General features: G+C 46.2%; 1 protein-coding gene across 2 annotated transcripts in view; it reads left to right on the forward strand.

Moving 5' to 3' along the window:
* Nucleotides 1-25685, forward strand: part of LOC138670105 (multidrug and toxin extrusion protein 2-like) — a 443377-nt gene that overhangs the window by 16241 nt on the left and 401451 nt on the right. For both annotated transcript variants that reach the window (XM_069757141.1, XM_069757142.1), the window contains exon 3: nt 18137-18238. In XM_069757141.1, coding sequence (XP_069613242.1) covers nt 18137-18238 — 102 coding nt within the window. The remainder of the gene's footprint in view (nt 1-18136; nt 18239-25685) is intronic.

Genomic DNA, 25685 nt, shown 5'->3' on the forward strand with positions numbered 1-25685 from the left:
GAGTTGAGCGACCTTGACCTTTTTAGAGTCGAGCCGGGTTTCGCGAAACCCGACTATCTCAAAAGTCGGGTCGAGTGAAATCGGCCGATTATGACGTAAAGTCGGGATCGACCGAAACACGAAACCCAATGCAAGTCAATGGGGCAGCATAGTCGGCAGTGAGTGGGGGCCAGGAAAACACCTAGAGTGCCCATTTTAATGTAAAAACCATCCATTCTTCTTAATGAAGCTTGTCAAGCGTAATTTACCTTATAATAATTGGAAGGCATTTGAAATTGGGGGTCATTTGGCTAAAGTTGTGTGGGGTAGGGCTGGTTCAAGTAATTAGTGGGCCCAGGAAATCTGGACCACGTCACGGCAGTGGAGCAGGGAGAGGTAAGTATTTCAACTTTGCAAGTGCTGTGATCCTGAGCAAGCAGGGGGGGCCCACTTGTTGGCATTGGCACTGGCACAGGGTCCCTCAAAGTACAGCAGTGTGTTTGCACGGCGGGGGCGCCTCCCACCGGCAGCAACACTTTTGCGTACTATGAGAGGCCCTGTGCCAGTGACGTCGCCAACTAGTATTCCTCCCCCCACCTGATGAAGGAACCTGCACTTTCATCGGCACCTTCCTCTTTGTCCCCGTGTAAGGTGGTATGGTATGCGGGAAGAGCAACCTGACTTTCAGCAGGGTCACAATGTTGTTGTGTAGCATGCACGGGGAATGTTGCGTTATGGGTCAATGTACCAGCAGACTCATCTATCACTGGCTGGGCAATGGGCACGATGAAGTGGAAACACAGATATAGGCCCAAAGAATAAAGTGGGCTAAATGCAGTTCAAAATTGGTAACACAGGAATAACCAGGGGGCATTGCAGTGGAGGACAACTGGAATGAGAGGCTGACACAGAGAGTAGGGCCAAATCAGTAAGTAGTCGAAATGCAGTTCAAAATTGGCAACCGTAGTAAACAGGCGGCACAGCTTTGTTCAGTGGAGGAGAACAGCAAGGAGTGGCAGACACCGATAGTAGGCCCCAACCCAACTAGTAGGCCAAATGCAGTCTAACATTAACAACTACTTAACGAGAGCCTGAAAATGGAATTTCAGGACAGGAAACCAGGAGAACAGCAAGGAGTGGCAGACACCGATAGTAGGCCCCAAACCAACTAGTACGCCAAATGCAGTTGTTCCATTTAACCACAATTTAATGAGAGCCTGAAGATAGAAGCTCAGGAAAGGCAACCTGGGGAACACCTTGGAGTGTAACACACCATCTCTCTCCACCCCATACCCATTTTGTAGGCCTAATGCAGTGTACTTTTCTACAACTACTAAACGAGAGTCGGAAGACCGAAGCAATGGCAAGGAAACCTGGGGAACACCTTGGAGTGTAACACACCATCTCTCTCCACCCCATACCCAATTTGTAGGCCTAATGCAGTGTAGTTTCCAAGAACTACTAAACGAGAGCCGGAAGATCGAAGCTCAGGAAAGGCAACCTGGGGAACACCTTGGAGTGTAACACACCCTCTCTCTACACCCCATACCCAATTTGAAGGCCTAATGCAGCGTAGTTTCCAACAACTACTAAACGAGAGCCGGAAGATCGAAGCTCAGGAAAGGCAACCTGGGGAACACCTTGGAGTGGAACACACCCTCTCTCTACACCCCATACCCAATTTGAAGGCCTAATGCAGTGTAGTTTCCAAGAACTACTAAACGAGAGCCGGAAGATCGAAGCTCAGGAAAGGCAACCTGGGGAACACCTTGGAGTGTAACACAACGTCTCTCTACACCACGGAAGGGCTGATTCTTAGGAAGGAAGGCTGTTGGAAATAAGCATTGCGCGTCCGAGGGTGATTATATTCTTATTAGGTATATACTCACCCTCGGACGCGCCCTGCTTCTTTATTTGGAATGAATGTGTATTTGCAATGTGGTGTTGACTTTCTCTATTATTTTGGTAATTAATGATTTTATTATTTTCATTGTTTTGCATCTTCTCGGCAATAATATAAAGAAGACGCGACAGGACAACACTCGGTGGATGCCATATGTGTGTTTTCAATTGAAAAAACCTTTCAGTTAACTACTTGCAGGAGAAAGTAATTGTAGCTGGTGGCCATTTTTAGTACTGTACCAGATTTTAGTTGTGTGTTTGTTTTTAATGTTAAAATGTCTGCATTTGATATCTCTCCAGTATTTTCTTTTTTATAAGCAAAATACTTTTTTTTTTATTTTATGATGTTGGTTCAAGGGGTACACGGGCAGCAGTAGACAGGTCAGTGGAGGCCTAGTGGAAGGAGGGACCGCAGACAGGCTTCGAAGCCCTAACATAATAAATTGGGCTGCCTGTAGGCAATTTAAAATTGGTTCCAGGGGAACACGGGCAGCAGTAGACAGGTCAGTGGAGGCCTAGAGGAAGGAGGGACCGCAGATGCGCCAATGTTTCCCCCATACCCAATTTGTAGGCCTAATGCAGTGTAGTTTCCAACAACTACTAAACGAGAGCCGGAATATCGAAGCTCAGGAAAGGCAACCTGGGGAACACCTTGGAGTGTAACACACCCTCTCTCTACACCCCATACCCAATTTGAAGGCCTAATGCAGTGTAGTTTCCAAGAACTACTAAACGAGAGCCGGAAGATCAAAGCTCAGGAAAGGCAACCTGGGGAACACCTTGGAGTGGAACACACCCTCTCTCTACACCCCATACCCAATTTGAAGGCCTAATGCAGCGTAGTTTCCAACAACTACTAAACGAGAGCCAGAAGATCGAAGCTCAGGAAAGGCAACCTGGGGAACACCTTGGAGTGGAACACACCATCTCTCTACACCCCATACCCAATTTGAAGGCCTAATGCAGCGTAGTTTCCAACAACTACTAAACGAGAGCCGGAAGATCGAAGCTCAGGAAAGGCAACCTGGGGAACACCTTGGAGTGGAACACACCATCTCTCTACACCCCATACCCAATTTGAAGGCCTAATGCAGCGTAGTTTCCAACAACTACTAAACGAGAGCCGGAAGATCGAAGCTCAGGAAAGGCAACCTGGGGAACACCTTGGAGTGGAACACACCCTCTCTCTACACCCCATACCCAATTTGAAGGCCTAATGCAGTGTAGTTTCCAAGAACTACTAAACGAGAGCCGGAAGATCGAAGCTCAGGAAAGGCAACCTGGGGAACACCTTGGAGTGTAACACAACGTCTCTCTACACCACGGAAGGGCTGATTCTTAGGAAGGAAGGCTGTTGGAAATAAGCATTGCGCGTCCGAGGGTGATTATATTCTTATTAGGTATATACTCACCCTCGGACGCGCCCTGCTTCTTTATTTGGAATGAATGTTTATTTGCAATGTGGTGTTGACTTTCTCTATTATTTTGGTAATTAATGATTTTATTATTTTCATTGTTTTGCATCTTCTCGGCAATAATATAAAGAAGACGCGACAGGACAACACTCGGTGGATGCCATATGTGTGTTTTCAATTGAAAAAACCTTTCAGTTAACTACTTGTAGGAGAAAGTAATTGTAGCTGGTGGCCATTTTTAGTACTGTACCAGATTTTAGTTGTGTGTTTGTTTTTAATGTTAAAATGTCTGCATTTGATATCTCTCCAGTATTTTCTTTTTTGTAAGCAAAATACTTATTTTTATATTTTCTGATGTTGGTTCCAGGGGTACACGGGCAGCAGTGCCCTGGTCAGTGTAGTAGTAGTTGAAAGAATGGACCGCAGACAGGCATCGAAGGCCTAAAATAAAAAAATTGGGCTGGCTGTAGGCAATTTTAAATTGGTTCCAGGGGTACACGGGCAGCAGTGGTGTGGTCAGTGGAGGCCTAATGGAAGGAGTCACTGCAGACAGGCATCGAAGGCCTAAAATAATAACACATGGCTGTAGGCAATTTTAAATTGGTTCCAGGGGTACACGGGCAGCAGTGGTGTGGTCAGTGGAGGCCTAGTGGAAGGAGTCACCGCAGACAGGCATCGAAGGCCTAAAATAATAACACATGGCTGTAGGCAATTTTAAATTGGTTCCAGGGGTACACGGGCAGCAGTGGTGTGGTCAGTGGAGGCCTAGTGGAAGGAGTCACCGCAGACAGGCATCGAAGGCCTAAAATAATAACACATGGCTGTAGGCAATTTTAAATTGGTTCCAGGGGTACACGGGCAGCAGTGGTGTGGTCAGTGGAGGCCTAGTGGAAGGAGTGACCACAGACAGGCATCGAAGGCCTAAAATAATAACACATGGCTGTAGGCAATTTTAAATTGGTTCCAGGGGTACACGGGCAGCAGTGGTGTGGTCAGTGGAGGCCTAGTGGAAGGAGTGACCGCAGACAGGCATCGAAGGCCTAAAATAATAACACATGGCTGTAGGCAATTTTAAATTGGTTCCAGGGGTACACGGGCAGCAGTGGTGTGGTCAGTGGAGGCCTAGTGGAAGGAGTGACCGCAGACAGGCATCGAAGGCCTAAAATAATAACACATGGCTGTAGGCAATTTTAAATTGGTTCCAGGGGTACACGGGCAGCAGTGGTGTGGTCAGTGGAGGCCTAGTGGAAGGAGTGACCACAGACAGGCATCGAAGGCCTAACATAACAAAAATGTCAATACAATGGTATTGTCAGTGGCAGGCATTGAAGGATGTCAGCGCATAGACTAAACATTGGTGGAGCTGTGAGATAATTTTGCAAGTGGTAGAGCACTGTTTGAGCTGGGGTGGGGGGAAACTGTCTTGTGGCCGGCGGTACAGGCCCAGGGCCCCTCATATTACAACGGTGTGTCTGACGTTGGGTGCGCACCACCACCGCCAGAGACACTTTATTGTACTAGGAGGGACCCAGTGGCAGTGCCGTCGACCAAAAGCGGGCTCACCCACCTCTTCAGACAAACTGCACTCTCACGGGTGCTGTCGCCAAGTGTCGATACCACGGCCCCGTGTGGGGAGTTTGGCCATTTAGTGAGGTGTAAACATGTCGTATGCTGGACAATCAGGTGCAGAAAATTACGAGATTGGAAAAGGCATTCAGAATAGTCCACAGGCAAGACCTTTTCATAGGAAAGCTAGGTGTCAGCCGGGCAAGGTGGGGCAAAAGATTTCGAAATCCAGTTGTGGTTCATTTTAATGAAGGTTAGATCATCTACATTTTGGGTAGCCAGACGAGTCCTTTTTTCTGTTAGTATTGAACCTGCAGCACTGAATACTCTTTCTGATAGGACACTAGCTGCCGGGCAAGCAAGCTCCTGCAATGCATATTCTGCCAATTCTGGCCAGGTGTCTAATTTTGATGCCCAGTAATCAAATGGGAATGACGGTTGAGGGAGAACATCGATAAGGGATGAAAAATAGTTTGTAACCATACTGGACAAATGTTGTCTCCTGTCACTTTGAATTGATGCTGCAGTACCTGTCCTGTCTGCGGTCATAGCAAAATCACTCCACAACCTGGTCAGAAAACCCCTCTGGCCAACGCCACTTCTGATTTCTTTCCCTCTAACTCCTCTGGTCTGCTGGCCCCTGCAGCTCGTGTGAGAACGATCACGGGCGCTATGTGCAGGGAATGCCAGAAGCAAACGGTCAACAAGAGTTGATTGTTTGGTTGCTAATATTAGTTCCAAGTTCTCATGTGGCATTATATTTTGCAATTTGCCTTTATAGCGAGGATCAAGGAGGCAGGCCAACCAGTAATCGTCATCATTCATCATTTTAGTTATGCGTGTGTCCCTTTTGAGGATACGTAAGGCATAATCCGCCATGTGGGCCAAAGTTCCAGTTCTCAAATCTGCGGTTGTGCTTGGTTGAGGGGCAGTTTCAGGCAAATCCACGTCACTTGTGTCCCTCAAAAAACCAGAACCCGGCCTTGCCGCGCCACCAATTTCCAGTGGCCCCGGAAAAGCTTCCTCATTAAAAATATAATCATCCCCATCATCCTCCTCGTCCTCCTCCTCCTCTTCGCCCGCTACCTCGTCCTGTACACTGCCCTGGCCAGACAATGGCTGACTGTCATCAAGGCTTTCCTCTTCCTCAGCTGCAGACGCCTGATCCTTTATGTGCGTCAAACTTTGCATCAGCAGACGCATTAGGGAGATGCTCATGCTTATTATGGCGTTGTCTGCACTAACCAGCCGTGTGCATTCCTCAAAACACTGAAGGACTTGACACATGTCTTGAATCTTCGACCACTGCACACCTGACAACTCCATGTCTGCCATCCTACTGCCTGCCCGTGTATGTGTATCCTCCCACAAAAACATAACAGCCCGCCTCTGTTCACACAGTCTCTGAAGCATGTGCAGTGTTGAGTTCCACCTTGTTGCAACGTCTATGATTAGGCGATGCTGGGGAAGGTTCAAAGAACGCTGATAGGTCTGCATACGGCTGGAGTGTACGGGCGAACGGCGGATATGTGAGCAAAGTCCACGCACTTTGAGGAGCAGGTCGCATAACCCCGGATAACTTTTCAGGAAGCACTGCACCACCAGGTTTAAGGTGTGAGCCAGGCAAGGAATGTGTTTCAGTTGGGAAAGGGAGATGGCAGCCATGAAATTCCTTCCGTTATCACTCACTACCTTGCCTGCCTCAAGATCTACAGTGCCCAGCCACGACTGCGTTTCTTTCTGCAAGAACTCGGACAGAACTTCCACGGTGTGTCTGTTGTCGCCCAAACACTTCATAGCCAATACAGCCTGCTGACGTTTGCCAGTAGCTGCCCCATAATGGGAGACCTGGTGTGCAACAGTGGCAGCTGCGGATGGAGTGGTTGTGCGACTGCGGTCTGTGGACGAGCTCTCGCTTCTGCAGGAGGACGAAGAGGAGGAGGAGGGGGTGCGAACGGCTACAGCCAATTGTTTCCTAGACCGTGGGCTAGGCAGAACTGTCCCAAACTTGCTGTCCCCTGTGGACCCTGCATCCACCACATTTACCCAGTGTGCCGTGATGGACACGTAACGTCCCTGGCCATGCCTACTGGTCCATGCATCTGTTGTCAGGTGCACCTTTGTGCTCACAGATTGCCTGAGTGCATGGACGATGCGCTCTTTGACATGCTGGTGGAGGGCTGGGATGGCTTTTCTGGAAAAAAAGTGTCGACTGGGTAGCTCGTAGCGTGGTACAGCGTAGTCCATCAGGGCTTTGAAAGCTTCGCTTTCAACTAACCGGTAGGGCATCATCTCTAACGAGATTAGTCTAGCTATGTGTGCGTTCAAACCCTGTGTACGCGGATGCGAGGCTAAGTACTTCCTTTTTCTATCCATAGTCTCATGTAGGGTGAGCTGGACTGGAGAGCTGGAGATCGTGGAACTAGCGGGGGTGCCGGTGGACATGGCAGACTGAGAGACGGTGGGAGATGGTATTGTTGCCACCGGTGCCCTAGATGCAGTGTTTCCTACTACGAAACTGGTGATTCCCTGACCCTGACGGCTTTGGCCTGGCAAAGAAACCTGCACAGATACTGCAGGTGGTGCGGAAAATGGTGGCCCTACACTGCCGGAAGGGATGTTGCGTTGCTGACTAGCTTCATTGGCCGAGGGTGCTACAACCTTAAGGGACGTTTGGTAGTTAGTCCAGGCTTGCAAATGCATGGTGGTTAAATGTCTATGCATGCAACTTGTATTGAGACTTTTCAGATTCTGTCCTCTGCTTAAGGTAGTTGAACATTTTTGACAGATGACTTTGCGCTGATCAATTGGATGTTGTTTAAAAAAATGCCAGACTGCACTCTTTCTAGCATCGGATACCTTTTCAGGCATTGCAGACTGAGCTTTAACCGGATGGCCACGCTGTCCTCCAACAGGTTTTAGCTTTGCCACGCGTTTTGGGCAAGATACGGGCCCGGCAGATGGAACCTGTTGCGATGTTGATGCCTGCTGCGGCCCCTCTTCCTCCGCTTCAGAACTGCTGCCGCCTGCACCCTGTTCCCCCAATGGCTGCCAATCGGGGTCAAGAACTGGGTCATCTATTACCTCTTCTTGTAGCTCGTGTGCAACTTCGTCTGTGTCACCGTGTCGGTCGGTGGTATAGCGTTCGTGATGGGGCAACATAGTCTCATCAGGGTCTGATTCTTGATCAGCACCCTGCGAGGGCAATGTTGTGGTCTGAGTCAAAGGACCAGCATAGTAGTCTGGCTGTGGCTGTGCATCAGTGCACTCCATGTCAGATTCAACTTGTAATGGGCATGGACTGTTAACTGCTTCACTTTCTAAGCCAGGGACGGTATGTGTAAAGAGCTCCATGGAGTAACCCGTTGTGTCGCCTGCTGCATTCTTCTCTGTTGTTGTTTTTGCTGAAGAGGACAAGGAAGCGACTTGTCCCTGACCGTGAACATCCACTAACGACGCGCTGCTTTGACATTTACCAGTTTCACGAGAGGAGGCAAAAGAGCTAGAGGCTGAGTCAGCAAGATAAGCCAAAACTTGCTCTTGCTGCTCCGGCTTTAAAAGCGGTTTTCCTACTCCCAGAAAAGGGAGCGTTCGAGGCCTTGTGTAGCCAGACGACGAACCTGGCTCCACAGCTCCAGACTTAGGTGCAATATTTTTTTTCCCACGACCAGCTGATGCTCCACCACTACCACTACCCTCATTACCAGCTGACAATGAACGCCCCCGGCCACGACCTCTTCCACCATACTTCCTCATTGTTTTAAAAACGTAAACAAACTAACGGTATTTGTTCCTGTCACACAAATTACACGGTGAGCTATAACTTCAGTATGATTTAGCTACCCCTTTACAGGTGAGTGAGACCACAACGAAAATCAGGCACAATGTTACACACTCTGTTGTTGGTGGCAACAAATGAGAGAGATGCCACACACGCAGGACTGTCACTGAAGCACAAATGTAAATATTAATCTCCCACTGATTTGATTTTTTTTTTTTTTTTCAGGGAGACTTTAGGAAAAAAAAAAATAGAATAAAATGATTTTTTCAGGAAGAATTTAGAAACCAAAGAAAATAAAATGATTTTTTCAGGGAGAATTTAGAAAACAAATAAAACAAAAAAAGGCTTTCTATGGCCCACTGAGTGAGAGATGACGCACACAGGAGTCAGGAGTGGCACACAAGCCCAGAGGCCAATATTTATCTCCCACTGATTGATGTAGTGATTTTTTCAGGTAGATTTTGGAACCCAAATCAAGCTAAAAAAAATAATAGGCTTTCTATGGCCCACAATTGGAGAGAGAGAGAGAGATGGCACACCCAGGAGTCAAGACTGGCACACAAGCAGAAAGGGCAATATTAATCTCCCGCTGATTTGTTTTTTTTTGTTTTTTTTTCAGGGAGACTTTAGGAAAAAAAAAAAATAGAATAAAATGATTTTTTCAGGAAGAATTTAGAAACCAAATAAAATAAAATGATTTTTTCAGGGAGAATTTAGAAAACAAATAAAACAAAAAAAGGCTTTCTATGGCCCACTGAGTGAGAGATGACGCACACAGGAGTCAGGAGTGGCACACAAGCCCAGAGGCCAATATTTATCTCCCACTGATTGATGTAGTGATTTTTTCAGGTAGATTTTGGAACCCAAATCAAGCTAAAAAAAATAATAGGCTTTCTATGGCCCACAATTGGAGAGAGAGAGAGAGATGGCACACCCAGGAGTCAAGACTGGCACACAAGCAGAAAGGGCAATATTAATCTCCCACTGATTTGTTTTTTTTTTTTTTTTTCAGGGAGACTTTAGGAAAAAAAAATAGAATAAAATGATTTTTTCAGGAAGAATTTAGAAACCAAATAAAATAAAATGATTTTTTCAGGGAGAATTTAGAAAACAAATAAAACAAAAAAAGGCTTTCTATGGCCCACTGAGTGAGAGATGACGCACACAGGAGTCAGGAGTGGCACACAAGCCCAGAGGCCAATATTTATCTCCCACTTTTTTTTTTTTGTTCCAGGGAAAATTTATAAACCCAATAAAAAAAATAATAAATAGGCTTTCTATGGCCCACTATCTGAGAGACAGAGAGAGATGGCACGCTTAGGACTGGCACACAAGCCCAAAGGCCAATATTAATCTCCCTTTTTTTTTAAGGGAGAATTTATAAAACCAAAAAAAAATAAATAAATAGGCTTTCTATGGCCCACTATTTGTGAGAGAGATGGCACGCTCAGAACTGGCACACAAGCCCAGAGGCCAATATTAATCTCCCACTTTTTTTTTTTTTCCAGGGAAAATTTATAAACCCAATAAAAAATAAATAAATAAATAGGCTTTCTATGGCCCACTATCTGAGAGAGAGAGATGGCACGCTTAGGACTGGCACACAAGCCCAAAGGCCAATATTAATCTCCCACTGATTGATTTATTGATTTTTTCAGGTAGAATTTAGAACCCAAATAAAGCAAAAAAAAAAAAAAAAAGGCCTTTCTATGGCCCACTGAGTGAGTGATGATGCACACAGGAGTCAGGAGTGGCACACAAGCCCTGAGGCCAATATTTTTCTCCCACTGATTGATGTAGTGATTTTTTCAGGTAGATTTTATAACCCAAATCAAGCAAAAAAATAAATAGGCTTTCTATGGCCCACTGAGTGAGAGATGACACAGACAGGGATGGCACTCTAGCAGAAATGTCAATCTTAATCTCCCACAAAAAAAAACAAAAAACAGGGAGTGTCCTTCAATTACTATCTCCCTGCAGTAATCTCAGCCAGGTATGGCAGGCAGCAATAAGGAGTGGACTGATGCACAAATTAAATAAAAAGTGTGTACAAACCAAAAAGATAGCTGTGCAGAAAGGAAGGAACAAGAGGATTTGTGCTTTGAAAAAAGCAGTTGGTTTGCACAGCGGCGTACACACAGCAATGCAGCTATCAGGGAGCCTTCTAGGGCAGCCCAATGAGCTACAGCGCTGAGGGGGAAAAAAAAAAAAAAATGTAGCTTCCACTGTCCCTGCACACCGAAGGTGGTGTTGGGCAGTGGAAATCGCTACAGCACAAGCGGTTTGGTGGTTAATGGACCCTGCCTAACGCTATCCCTGCTTCTGACGAAGCGGCAGCAACCTCTCCCTAAGCTCAGATCAGCAGCAGTAACATGGCGGTCGGCGGGAACTCCCCTTTATAGCCCCTGTGACGCCGCAGACAGCAAGCCAATCACTGCAATGCCCTTCTCTAAGATGGTGGGGACCAGGACCTATGTCATCACGCTGCCCACACTCTGCGTTTACCTTCATTGGCTGAGAAATGGCGCTTTTCGCGTCATTGAAACGCGACTTTGGCGCGAAAGTCGCGTACCGCATGGCCGACCCCGCACAGGGGTCGGATCGGGTTTCATGAAACCCGACTTTGCCAAAAGTCGGCGACTTTTGAAAATGAACGACCCGTTTCGCTCAACCCTAGTCTTCAGTAAACAAGGTAAAGAGACTGCAAATCTGTGTCCTCGTTCTTTACTGCACCATTCACCATCATCTTCCATCTACACATCGGAAGCCCTGGGGATACACTTGACCTGTGGGAAGTTATATAACACCAAAGAAGTACTAGGCGACACTAATAAAAAATGTATACATTTTATTCATAAACAAATGTAAAAACATATAAAGATCAAATATAAAATCAGGGAAAACCAAACAAAATGCAGGAGCAACCAATAGGTATGGCTGGAAATAAGTGGTAATAGTCCATGTAGCGTTACCTTCACCGTAACAGTATTATTATCAATAAATTTAACCATACATTCAGGAAAAACCATAAGAAAGCAGTTACCACACCACCCGACGCTGCAGCTGTCAGTGAAAATGCACCCAAAAATAGTGCATATGTATCATAAAGTTAAGTCAGTAATTTACCATAGGTGTGCAAATCAGAGCATAAAATCGTATATATCTATGTTTTTAGGAGTGCAGAATCACTGTGAGCGGCAGCATCAGGGAGTATACAACAGTACAATCAAAACATATCAAATGGAAGGAACGTATTTACCTAATATAGACCACCAGCCAGGGACCCACGACACCCGACGCGCGTTTCGCTGAGGAAAGCTTTGTCCAGGGGTCAACACACATGCGCTAGTGGTAGGCACTGATTTCCACCTGCAAAGGGAACTCTGGATGTGCCTTCAGACCGGCCGGTTTCAGACAGCCCGGTTGATAGTGCTCTGGACTGAAGATCCCGAAGTCACCAGTAAAGAGGTAAAGAGACTGCAACTCTGTGTCCTCGTTATTGTCTGCATCTCACACCATCGGCACCTACACTACTGGGAAGCCCTGGGAACATACTTGACCTGTGGGAAGTTATACCATCTAGCTGCCATAACATCACCCCAGAGGACCCCTTTAAGCAGCTTTGGTCCCCACTGACCGAATACCACAGGTGGCATCACGAACATAAACTTTATTCAATCTCCCTTTTATATGGGCGCCCAGGGCCACGGACTGGGTCGCCACCGTGACATCCCCCTGTGAACACCGGACCCGGTGCCGGGTACCCCACGGCCCTGGCGGGTGACTCACATGTAATATAGGTGCGGGGCAGGCCTTGCATTTGGAGCGCCCCCAAGGGCTAGGGGTACTCGGTACCGGGTCCTTCGGTTCTCAAGGGGGATGTCACGGTGGCTGACCCGGTCTGTGGCCCTCAGGAGGTCCGTATTAAAAGAGAAAGGTCTTTAAAGGGGAAGTGTTCGTGACGCCACCTGTGGTATTCGGTCAGGGTGACCGACGCTGCTTAGGGGTCCGCTGGGGTGATGTTATGGCAGCTAGATGGTATACCTTCCCACAGGTGAAGTATGTCCCCAGGGCTTCCAGTGTATAGATGGTGGATGGTGTGAGGCGCAGTGAAGAACGAGGACACAAGGTTGCAGTCTCTTTACCTTTTACTGAAGGCTTCAGCGTCCACAGTCCAGAGCACCAGATCACAGGGCAGGCAGAGTCTGACTGGTTTGGAGGCAAATCCAGAGTCCCCTTATCCAGGTGGAAATCAGAAGCCTTCCTCTAGCGCCTGGGTGTTGTAGTACTTTATTGCTAAGCCTCTCAGAAGGTCCTCACAACTGTTGTAGATGTTATAGATGTTGTGTCTCTCTCTCTGTCCCCCAGATGGATAGGACAAACCCGTATGACCGGTGGCGTGAGGCTTTTTACAGGGACTCTATCACGTCCCAGCCTCTTGTGGGTGCCACCTTGCCTCCTGGGTATAGGGCGAGCAGGTAACATGGAATTAGCTGTCCTGCTGGTCTCTGGAGCAAGGCATAAAGAACTTTTGTTCCCTCAGTGTTCCGGCTACCGGGATCCTGCGCCTCAGAAGGAGGCAGCCTGTGTAGGGCAGATCTCCTTCTGGTTTCCTCTCCTTTTGCTATGACTTCTTCTCACCCTCTACAATACAGTTCTCTGTTTGTGCCTCTTTCTGGAAGCTGCCGCACGTGGGGCAGGCGCAGCTCCGTGGCCTTCTGTCTAGGCCTCTGACAGGATCCCACACTTGTCAGGGACCAACCAACTGAGCCGAAGCTCAGCCAGCAACTGCCTGAGCGAAGCTCAGTTAGCATCTGCCTAACTTCCTATCCAGATCACCAGTTTCACCTAATTGTGAAGAGTGCCCTAATAAATAGGAGCATAGCTGAACGCAGCATGTTCATTAATTTTGCGGGTTTTTTGCGGATTTCCCACTACAAAATGCATTGAGAAATGTCCGGAAAACACCGCATCAAAAACGCACCAAAAACGTGACAGAAACGCGGCAAAAACGCATGCAGATTTCTTGCAGAAAATTTCAGGTTTTTCTCAGGAATTTTCTGCAAGAAATCCTGAACGTGTGCACATAGCCTAAGCAAACAGTATGGGACACACACTCTCTTCTAATTCGAACAATTTTGTCATGAGGCAGTAAAATATATCTGGTGAAACAGTTCTTGGGGTGCATTTAGCATTGGTGCAGGGCAGGCCTTGCATTCAATGCATAAGCAAACAATATGGGAGACACACTTTCTTCTAATGGGAACAATTTTGTCATGAGGCGGTAAAGTGCTGCTTTAAGTGCTGAATGGCTTAAAGTGCTGAAAGGCTTATTGGGGTGCATGTAACTTTGGGACAGGCGAGGCCTTGCATTCAATGCATAAGAAAACAGTATGGAAGACACACTTTCTTTTAATGGGAACAATTTTGTCATGAAGCCGCAAAGTACATCTGCTGAAAGGGTTATTGGGGTGCATGTAACTTTGGTAAAGGCCAGGCCTTGCATTCAATGCAACATTTTTTCATGAGGCACTCCTGTACGTCTCGTGAAAGGGGTATTGGAGTGCATCATAATTTTTGGCAGCCTAGCCACTCACTGCATAGGTAATAACAGTATAGTATAGTATTAAACCCACTGTTTAATGGCCCTTAAGAACATTAATGCCATCTGATGCCCCTCGAAAAATAGGCTCTGTGACTTTAAGAGTCCCTCTTTCATAAATGAAACAAGATGTGTCTCCTTATGTATCACACACCATATGGCCAGTTAGGGTTGTTAAATGTTACAATTTCATTACCCAGTGAATGCATTTGTATTGGTTGAAAGCAGTGTAATGAAAAATGCATAAAAAACACTGCGTGTGAACATAGCCCAAATGGTGGAGGAACATTTTTGGTTGGGGTTAGTTATTTTGCTTTATATAATTCATTACCCTGGAAATGATGTTTCTTAACATATTTCACAGCAAAATCCATTTTGCTTTTGTTTTTGTTTGTTTTTGGTGCACCTGTAAAAATGGAGTGAAACTCTGACAACATTGTTTACAGCTGTGACTTAGGAGTCAGAAATGTTTCCAGGGGCGATCCCCATGATGTTCCCATGTCATTTGAGGAGTGTTTCCATCATTTTCAGACGTGTTTAGACCTTAAAAAGACCCCCGGGGGATCACGGTAAAAATGCTCTGGTTTCCCATAGACTTACATTGGGCTCAGTGCTCGGGTCGAGTACCCAAGTATTCCAATTTGCTCGACCTGAGCAACGAGCACCCGAGTATTTTAGTGCTCACCCATCACTACTGGTTATATTATAATATCACTGCATGCAACAAAAGCCCCTATTAAAGGGAACCTATCACCCCAAAATGGAAGATGAGCTAAGCCCACCGGCATCAGGGGCTTATCTACAGCATTCTTGAAAGCTGTAGATAAGCCCCCGATGTAACCTGAAAGATGAGAAAAAGAGGTTAGATTATGCTCACCCAGGGGCAGTCCCGCTGCAGTGGGCGTCGCGGTTCGGTCCAGGGCCTCCCATCTTCTTATGATCACGTCCTCTTATTGTCTTTACGCTGCAGCTCCGGCGCAGGCGTACTTTGTCTGCCCTGTTGAGGGCAAAGCAAAGTACTGCAGTGCGCAGGCACTGGGAAAGGTCAAAGAGGCCCGGCTCCTGTGCACTGCAGTACTTTGCTCTGCCCTCAACAGGGCAGGCAAAGTACGCCTGTGCTGGAACGCAGCATGAAAACAAGAAGAGGATGTCATCCTATGTAGATGGGAGGCGCCGGACCGGACCGCAGCGGGACCGTCCCTAGGTGACCTCTATTTCTCATCTTTCAGGATACATCGGGGGTTTATCTACAGCATTCTAGAATGCCGTAGATAAACCCCTGTGTTGTGAATTCTGTTGTCGAACTCCCTCCTGTGGTCGTGAATGCTGTAGATAAGCCCCTGATGCCGGTGGGCTTAGCTCACCTTCGATTTTGGGGTGACAGGTTCCCTTTAAAACACAATGGGCAAGAATCATTAAAGGGGTTGTCCAGTCTTAAGCTACAAGTCTGCAGTATTTATACTGTATGTGAGTACAGCCTTGTGAATATTCACATCGAGCACAGATGAGGAGGAGGCGTGAACAGTCTTGGACTGGCCAGGCAGAGCACCGGAAGATCCTCTGGTAGGCCTCCTCCTTGCTTTTGGGTGTTTGGAGCAGAAACACTTTGGCTAAAGTATGTAGCATCATTTAAGGTAGTGCTGGCATCTACATTGAGTTCTGAAGTACTACCTTAGGCTACGTTCACATTCGCGTCTTTGGACGCAGCGTCATCGCCGCAAAATGACGCACGCGTCATGTGTCCCTGTCTTTAACATTGGGGACGCATGTCCGTTCGTTTTCATGCGTTTCGGTGCGTTTCGCGACGCATGCGACGTTTCGACGCACCTGGCAGGGCGTTGCAAACGCAACATGTTGCATTTTTTCTGCGTCCAAAATTATTAAAAATACGCTTGCGTCGCACTTGCGTTGCAGTTGCATCGTCGAAGCTTCAAAACCTCCATTGAAGTGTATTGGCAACACAGAAGACGCAAGTACTTGCGCTGTTGTGCGTTGTACGACGCATGCGTTCTTTACTTTAAAAATAGAGACACTGAAAAGACCCTATACAGTGGGGCAAAAAAGTATTTAGTCAGTCAGCAATAGTGCAAGTTCCACCACTTAAAAAGATGAGAGGCGTCTGTAATTTACATCATAGGTAGACCTCAACTATGGGAAACAAACTGAGAAAAAAAAATCCAGAAAATCACATTGTCTGTTTTTTTAACATTTTATTTGCATATTATGGTGGAAAATAAGTATTTGGTCAGAAACAAAATTTCATCTCAATACTTTGTAATATATCCTTTGTTGGCAATGACAGAGGTCAAACGTTTTCTGTAAGTCTTCACAAGGTTGCCACACACTGTTGTTGGTATGTTGGCCCATTCCTCCATGCAGATTTCCTCTAGAGCAGTGATGTTTTTGGCTTTTCGCTTGGCAACATGGACTTTCAACTCCCTCCAAAGGTTTTCTATAGGGTTGAGATATGGAGACTGGCTAGGCCACTCCAGGACCTTGAAATGCTTCTTACGAAGCCACTCCTTCGTTGCCCTGGCGGTGTGCTTTGGATCATTGTCATGTTGAAAGACCCAGCCACGTTTCATCTTCAATGCCCTTGCTGATGGAAGGAGGTTTGCACTCAAAATCTCACGATACATGGCCCCATTCATTCTTTCATGTACCCGGATCAGTCGTCCTGGCCCCTTTGCAGAGAAACAGCCCCAAGCATGATGTTTCCACCACCATGCTTTACAGTAGGTATGGTGTTTGATGGATGCAACTCAGTATTCTTTTTCCTCCAAACACGACAAGTTGTATTTCTACCAAATAGTTCCAGTTTGGTTTCATCAGACCATAGGACATTCTCCCAAAACTCCTCTGGATCATCCAAATGCTCTCTAGCAAACTTCAGACGGGCCCGGACATGTACTGGCTTAAGCAGTGGGACACGTCTGGCACTGCAGGATCTGAGTCCATGGTGGCGTAGTGTGTTACTTATGGTAGGCCTTGTTACATTGGTCCCAGCTCTCTGCAGTTCATTCATTAGGTCCCCCCGCGTGGTTCTGGGATTTTTGCTCACCGTTCTTGTGATCATTCTGACCCCACGGGGTGGGATTTTGCGTGGAGCCCCAGATCGAGGGAGATTATCAGTGGTCTTGTATGTCTTACATTTTCTAATTATTGCTCCCTCTGTTGATTTCTTCACTCCAAGCTGGTTGGCTATTGCAGATTCAGTCTTCCCAGCCTGGGGCAGGGCTACAATTTGGTTTCTGGTGTCCTTTGACAGCTCTTTGGTCTTCACCATAGTGGAGTTTGGAGTCAGACTGTTTGAGGGTGTGCACAGGTGTCTTTTTATACTGATAACAAGTTTAAACAGGTGCCATTACTACAGGTAATGAGTGGAGGAAAGAGGAGACTCTTAAAGAAGAAGTTACAGGTCTGTGAGAGCCAGAAATCTTGATTGTTTGTTTCTGACCAAATACTTATTTTCCACCATAAAATGCAAAAAAATGATAAAAAAAACAGACAATGTGATTTTCTGGATTTTTTTTTTCTCAGTTTGTCTCCCATAGTTGAGGTCTACCTATGATGTAAATTACAGACGCCTCTCATCTTTTTAAAGTGGTGGAACTTGCACTATTGCTGACTGACTAAATACTTTTTTGCCCCACTGTATATATAAAAAAAGGGTTGAATGCATGCGTCAAAAATGCCTGCGTTCTACTTGCGTCTTTCGTGCGTCGTGCGTTGCGTCCACGACGCTGCGTCCAAAGACGCGAATGTGAACGTAGCCTTAATAAAACTCTTTGTGCTTTCTCTTTGTGTCATAAAATATTGACCTCAATATATATCATACAATATGCTGTTATACACATACAAATATATGCTTATATTTTGTTTTTCCTACAGTTCTTATCCCAGCTGATGGTGTTTCTTCTGATTATTGTGAGCTCTATATTCTGTGGACATTTAGGTAAAATTGAGCTGGATTCTGTAACCCTTGCTGTGGCTGTAAGTATATGTTTTTAAGTAGATAACATTCTCAAACATTTTTGTATAAATTTTAAATTTATTTTAAGGTAGACATTTATGCACTTATGTGTATTAAACATGTAAAATTATATGCATTGCTTACAGAATGTTATAAATAAACATTAATACATTTTAAGATGTTCAGAGATTTAACTTGAGGTACAAAGGACATGATAAAACAGACATCTATGAATCAAGAAATCTATGAATCAAGGTACATGTTCTATCCGTGTATCCATTATAGTATATGAAGCTATTCTCATGTTCGTGTTTTTTTACGGACTGTGGGCCTGGTTAAGCAAAACTCATGCCAGAGTTCTGGTGTAAAAGCTTTAAAAAGTTGCAAAGTTTAGGCATCTCTGAGTTGTGCCTAAATTTTCCCACTTTTAGTGTTTTCACACCAGTTTCTCCTACCTTTGACAGTATAGGCAGAATTGGGGTTGGGCAAGGGCATATTGTCTAATTAATGACAAGCAGCGGTGTTCCCTGCTCCAGAAATCTCACACCAGTACCTGACTGGTTTGAGATTTTTGGTGTAGCGCACGGAGGCACAAGACCCTTGTCAGGCACTCCTGATTCATTAAAACGTGTGGATCTCTTCATGAATCAGGAGCATCTGACTACATCATGCTCTCTCATCAAGAAAGGTGTCAGTCTAGGTTCACATTAGCGTTTCTGTGCGCAGCGTATCATCTGCATGCCAAAACACATGTTTACGCAGCGTTTTATATCTGCATAATCTTACGCATGACAGCCAAAAAATGCTGCATGTGCATGCTCATGCGTACGGTCTTTCACAATGGGTGTGGCTTACAGGATTTCTATATACATACCCTGCACAGAGGAAATCCTCTTCTTCTGATGCTGTATCCTGCTGCAAAATTGACCTTAGCATGGACAGCTTCAATCTGAATCTGGATTTATCATTGAAATTGGCTTTTGCTGTGGCTTGTGAGAAAGAAAGGAAAAGGGAAAGCTGGAGAAGACGTCGTTATTGCTATTGGCAACACCCCATTGTTGAAGTCCGAGAGAGCAGTGGAGCCTACCACTCATTGTACACCGAGCTTCATGAAAACCTGGAAAAGTTCTACGAATACACGAGGATGCCTCAACAGAGCTTCCATGAATTGTTGCAACGTGACCGAGGATCCATCACCAGGCAGGACACGCAACTACGTAGAGCAATTCCTGCTGAGGAACGTCTGTTGCTGACCCTAAGGTATGTAATTTTTAAAATGATTTTTTTCCCCATTTTCTTTTCCACAGATTCCCGGCTACCGGAGAGACCTTAAGCTCTTTACATTTTCAATTTTGGATTGGATTGTCCTCCCTTTCTGGGATTGTTGGAGACACCTGCTGTGTATTGTGTGATGTTCTGCTTGCAGAATTCCTCCCCCAACCCACAAATGAACTCTGGCTGAAAAATGCTGAAAATTCAAGGAAATTTGTAATTTTCAAAACTGTGTGGGGGCTATGGACGGCAAACACATTCGGATTCTAAAACTTGCTGGAAGTGGATCCGAGTACTTTAATTATAAAAAATACTTTTCCATTGTTTTCATAGTGATTGCTGATAATGAATGTCGATTTGTCACTGTTGACATTGGCTCATTTGGATGAGGAAATGACTCACAGACTTTCAAAAACTCTGATATGGGACGTTTGTATGCTAATAATTTTAATTTTCCACCGCCACAATCTCTTCCTAGCACTGAAGGACCCCCAATGCCATTTGTTGTTGTTGGGGTTGAGGCATTTCAAATGTGTAGCAACCTCATAAAACCATACTCAACTTGGGACTTGAATCACACCACAAGGATTTTCAACTACAGACTGACAAGGGCATGAAAAACTGTGGAGTGTGCCTTTGGTTTGCTAGCTGCTGAATGGTGCATATTGGCAACCCCAATCAATCTTAAAGTAGAGACAATTGATGAGGTTGTGAAAGCATGTGTTGTTCTGCATAATTACATCCTGGCAAAAGAGCAACCCCACTTCGAACTTGAGGAACCTGTTAATACCACATTGCCAAATTATCTTGCTCACCCTCTGAGGACTACAGTGGAAGTTGCCCAAAAGAGGGATAAATTGGCTGCCTACTTTTTCTCTGATATTGGATGTGTGTCATGGCAAGGTGAAATGGTTTAGTCAAATATACCTACAATGTTATGTACCGTATATACTCGAGTATAAGCCGACCCGTGTATAAGCTGACCCCCCTAATTTTGCCACAAAAAACTGGGAAAACTTATTGACTCAAGTATAAGCCTAGGGTGGAAAATGCAGTAGCTACTCGTAAATTTCAAAAATAAAAATAGATGCTCCATACCGTTCATTATTGCCCCATAGATGCTCCATATACAACTGTGCTATATAGAATGCTCTATACCGTTCATTATGGCCCCATAGATGCTCCATATAAAGCTGTGCCACATATAATGCTCTGCACCGTTCATTATGGCCTCATAGATGCTCCTTATAAAGCTGTGCCATATATATATTGCTCTGCACAGTTGATTATGGCCCCATAGATGCTCCTTATAAAGCTGTGCCCCATATACGGTATATTGCTCTGCACCATTCATTATTTCCCCATAGATGCTCCTTATAAAGCTGTGCCATATATAATGCTCTGCACCGTTCTTTATGGCCCCATAGATGTGCCATATAAAGCTGTGCCATATATAATGCTCTGCACCGTACTTTTTGGCCCCATAGATGCTCCTTATAAAGCTGTGCCATATATAATGCTCTGCACCGTACTTTTTGGCCCCATAGATGCTCCTTATATAATGCTGTGCCATATATAATGCTCTGCACCGTTCTGTATGGCCCCATAGATGTGCCATATAAAGCTGTGCCATATATAATGCTCTGCACCGTACTTTTTGGCCCCATAGATGCTCCTTATATAATGCTGTGCCATATATAATGCTCTGCACCGTACTTTTTGGCCCCATAGATGCTCCTTATATAATGCTGCTGGTGCTGCCATAAAAAAAAAAAATCACATACTCACCTCTCTTGCTCAGGACGCCGGCGCTTTCAATATTTACCTGCTCCTCGTGCGGTTCCGTCTCCAGCACTGACGCTCAGCAGAGGGCGCGCACTGACTACGTCACAGCGCCCTCTAACCTGAGCATCACTGCTAGAGGACGCTGCAGACGGAGCCGCACCGGAGCGAGGAGCAGGTAAATATCGCGCAGCGCTGCGCTCCCCTTACCTGCTCCTGGCGCGGTCCCTGCCGTCCCTGCTTCCCCGGCGCTGCAGCTTCTTCCTGTAATTGAGCGGTCACAGTTACCGATCATTTACAGCAATGAATATGCGGCTCCTCCCCTATGGGAGGTGGAGCCGCCTATTCATTTCTGTAATGAGCGGTGCCATGTGACCGCTCAGTACAGGAAGAATCTGCAGCGCCGGGGAAGCCAGGGACTGCAGGGACCGCGCCGCAGCAGGTAAGTATAACTACACAGTCCCAGCTCCCCCTCACCTGCCGACCCCCGGGTATATGACTCGAGTATAAGCCGAGAGGGGGATTTTCAGCCCAAAAAAGTGGGCTGAAAATCTCGGCTTATACTCGAGTATATACGGTACCTGTACTTTTCTCAAATTGTAATATTGACACCTTGAATGTAACTTTAATAACACCTTAACTATAACACCTATTAATACTTCACTCAACAATACACTCAACAATACACACGTTTAAATAAAGAGCGAAAGAAAACACAGTGAGACAGTTATTTGTGAATCAAAAGAATTTTTATTAACAAAAAAAAAACAATTTTTAATTAAAAAAAACAAAAAAAAATTAAATTTGATTACTTTTGGGTTCTGCGGTAGGGAGTGACATGGTGGACCTTTGGCGTGTCGGGCTGTGATGGTAGGCTTGGAATGGTTGGGGAAGTAGGGGAAGTGGAAGTGACAGACAATTGGAGGACTGGATCAGAAACATTTCAAAGTAAATAGGGCAGCACACTGCAGCGCCAAAACATGCAAACTTGAAAACATGAAATTTGAACTGCATTACTGCACTAGAAATATGAAAAATGAGAGCTTTTAGCGCATAAAAATGGCCAATTTTATGTGTACCTCGTAGCCACTTTACGGCATCTCTCTTATACATTTATTCTCAGCGAGGTAGGTCAAGCGTAGGACCTCGTATAAGAGAGATGCCGTAAAGTGGCTACGAGGTACACATAAAATTGGACATTTTTATGCGCTAAAAGCTCTCATTTTTCATATTTCTAGTGCAGTAATGCAGTTCAAATTTCATGTTTTCAAGTTTGCATGTTTTGGCGCTGCAGTGTGCTGCCCTATTTACTTAACTATATACGAGTTGGCTACTCTGGGTTCAGCACCTGTTCACACTCAGTCTATGTTTGGATGTGCAGATCAGGTTTTGAAATGTATTCTCTAGCCTTCTGATCGTGCACTCCCTGCCTCCTAGCTTCAGGTGTTTTAATTATAGTAGGTCCAATACCCCTCCACAGAGAGAGAGAATTTGAGTCCAGGAAGAGGTTTCACATGTACCCATTCAGATGGAGACGTTTATTCTCAGCGAGGTAGGTCAAGCGTAGGACCTCGTATAAGAGAGATGCCGTAAAGTGGCTACGAGGTACACATAAAATTGGCCATTTTTATGCGCTAAAAGCTCTCATTTTTCATATTTCTAGTGCAGTAATGCAGTTCAAATTTCATGTTTTCAAGTTTGCATGTTTTGGCGCTGCAGTGTGCTGCCCTATTTACTTAACTATATACGAGTTGGCGACTCTGGGTTCAGCACCTGTTCACACTCAGTCTATGTTTGGATGTGCAGATCAGGTTTTGAAATGTATTCTCTAGCCTTCTGATCGTGCACTCCCTGCCTCCTAGCTTCAGGTGTTTTAATTATAGTAGGTCCAATACCCCTCCACAGAGAGAGAGAATTTGAGTCCAGGAAGAGGTTTCACATGTACCCATTCAGATGGAGACGTTTATTCTCAGCGAGGTAGGTCAAGCGTAGGACCTCGTATAAGAGAGATGCCGTAAAGTGGCTACGAGGTACACATAAAATTGGCCATTTTTATGCGCTAAAAGCTCTCATTTTTCATATTTCTAGTGCAGTAATGCAGTTCAAATTTCATGTTTTCAAGTTTGCATGTTTTGGCGCTGCAGTGTGCTGCCCTATTTACTTAACTGGATCAGAAACATTGACAGAGGACACATTAGGAGTGGAAAACAAGTTGGAAGGGATTGACACATTGGATGGGAAAGAGCCAAGGGAAGGTGTGGACAGACTTGAAAACAAAGACACATTCGGAGGCGAGGTTGGAGGGGGTCGTTAATGTTTTTTGGCCGTTTTACATTTCCATGACTTGATTTTTCTGCTTCCTCTGCCTTTTCCTTCCTGTTTCTGCATGGTAGAAGTGGAAGGCTGGGCTGCTGCACTCGGCTGCGTGGTTGAAGGGGATGACTGGGCTTCTGCACTCGGCTGCATGGTGTAGCTGGGTACTGTTGGAACAGTCCTAATGTCCAGAGGCGGTTGTGGTTGTGGATAGTGCCACTGATGCTGTCCTGGAGCTTGTTGCCCTGTAGGGAAAAAACTTGGTGCCTGCTGCTGGTATCGGGACCGCTGCATGGCTTCGGTGTAAGCATCCTGACAGGCCTTCATCACAAAAAGGTAGAGATCAGGACTAAGGTTTTCCGTCATGCCCCATTCTATAGAGGAAAAATAATAAAATAATATCATGCCAGTCTATTAAGGTCAGCTTCCAGGTGGTCAAGGCATCTGTGGATGTCCTGGAACAGTGTGTTCACCTGAGTGAACCCACTATCCAGGCTTTCTACAACCACCTTCCTCCAAGCCTGGAAGACTGAGCTTAAGTGAATAAACTCAGGCATGAGTGACCTCTCCATGGCCCTCTGCCGCTGGCGAGCAGACCCAAGTAAAGTAGTGGCAGAGGGCTGGGAAAGGGGAAAACCAGATGGACTGACTTCCTGCTCTCCAGCCTGTGAAGCATGCCTGGTTGCTCCATTGCCGGTGGATGATTGGTACTAGGCCTGTTCGTTGGCTGGTCAATGAAGGGCCGCTCCAACAGAGGACAATCTAAGTTCTGTGATGCTGCACCAGGTTCTGTGTGGAAAAAAAATGAAAAACATTAGTAAAAAAAATTAAAAGTTTAACCCCTTAGCGACCGCCGATACGCCTTTTAACGGCGGCCGCTAAGGGTACTTAAACCACAGCGCCGTTAATTAACGGCGCTGTGGAAAAAGTCAATAGCGTCCCCCAGAGGCCGATTTTCTCCGGGGTCTCGGCTGCCGGGGGTAGCCGAGACCCCAGAGAACATGATTCGGGGGTTTTTTAACCCACCCCGCATTTGCGATCGCCGGTAATTAACCGTTTACCGGCGATCGCAAAAAAAAAAAAGCAATCTCTTTTTAATTTCTCTGTCCTCCGATGTGATCGCACATCGGAGGACAGAGAAAAGGGGTCCCAGGTGGCCCCCAATACTCACCTAGCTCCCCCGATGCTCCTCGTGTCTCCCGGTGGGCGCCGCCATCTTCAAAATGGCGGGCGCATGCGCAGTGCGCCCGCCGGCCGGCATCGGGAGAATCTTTGGGGTCTCGGCTGCCGGGGGTAGCCGAGACCCCAAAGAGCATGATCGGGGTCGGTTTTACCGACCCCTGTTTTGCGATCGCCGGTAATTAACTGTTTACCGGCGACCGCAAAAAAAAAAAAAAAGTAAAGTGTAATTCTCTGTCCTCTGATGTGATCGCACATCAGAGGACAGAGAAATAGGGGGATTCGGGGACCCTACAATACTCACCTGTGTCCCTGGATCCTCTTGCTGCTCCTCCTGGCCGCCGGCAGAAGAACATGGCGGACGCATGCCCAGTGCCGGCAGGAGAACAGCAGTTGGGGCTAAAATTAGGGTTAGGGGTAGGGTTAGGGGTAGGGTTAGGGGTAGGGTTAGGGGTAGGGTTAGGGGTAGGGTTAGGGGTAGGGTTAGGGGTAGGGTTAAATATAGGGTTTGGGTTGGGGCTAAATTTAGGGTTAGGGTTGGGGCTAAATTTAGGGTTAGGCTTCTTTCACACTTACGTCGGTACGGGGCCGTCGCAATGCGTCGGCCCGACATACCGATGCACGTTGTGAAAATTGTGCACAACGTGGGCAGCAGCTGTAGTTTTTCAACGCATCCGCTGCCCAATCTATGTCCTGGGGAGGAGGGGGCGGAGTTACGGCCACACATGCGCGGTCAGAAATGGCGGATGCGACGTACAAAAAAACGTTTCATTGAACGTTTTTTTGTGCCGACGCTCCGCCAAAACACAACTGATCTAGTGCACGACGGACGCGACGTGTGGCCATCCGTCACGATCCGTCGGCAATACAAGTCTATGGGCAAAAAACGCATCCTGCGGGCACATTTGCAGGATCCGTTTC

The sequence above is a fragment of the Ranitomeya imitator genome, chromosome 3 (assembly GCF_032444005.1).
Source record: "Ranitomeya imitator isolate aRanImi1 chromosome 3, aRanImi1.pri, whole genome shotgun sequence".
NCBI lineage: Eukaryota > Metazoa > Chordata > Amphibia > Anura > Dendrobatidae > Ranitomeya > Ranitomeya imitator.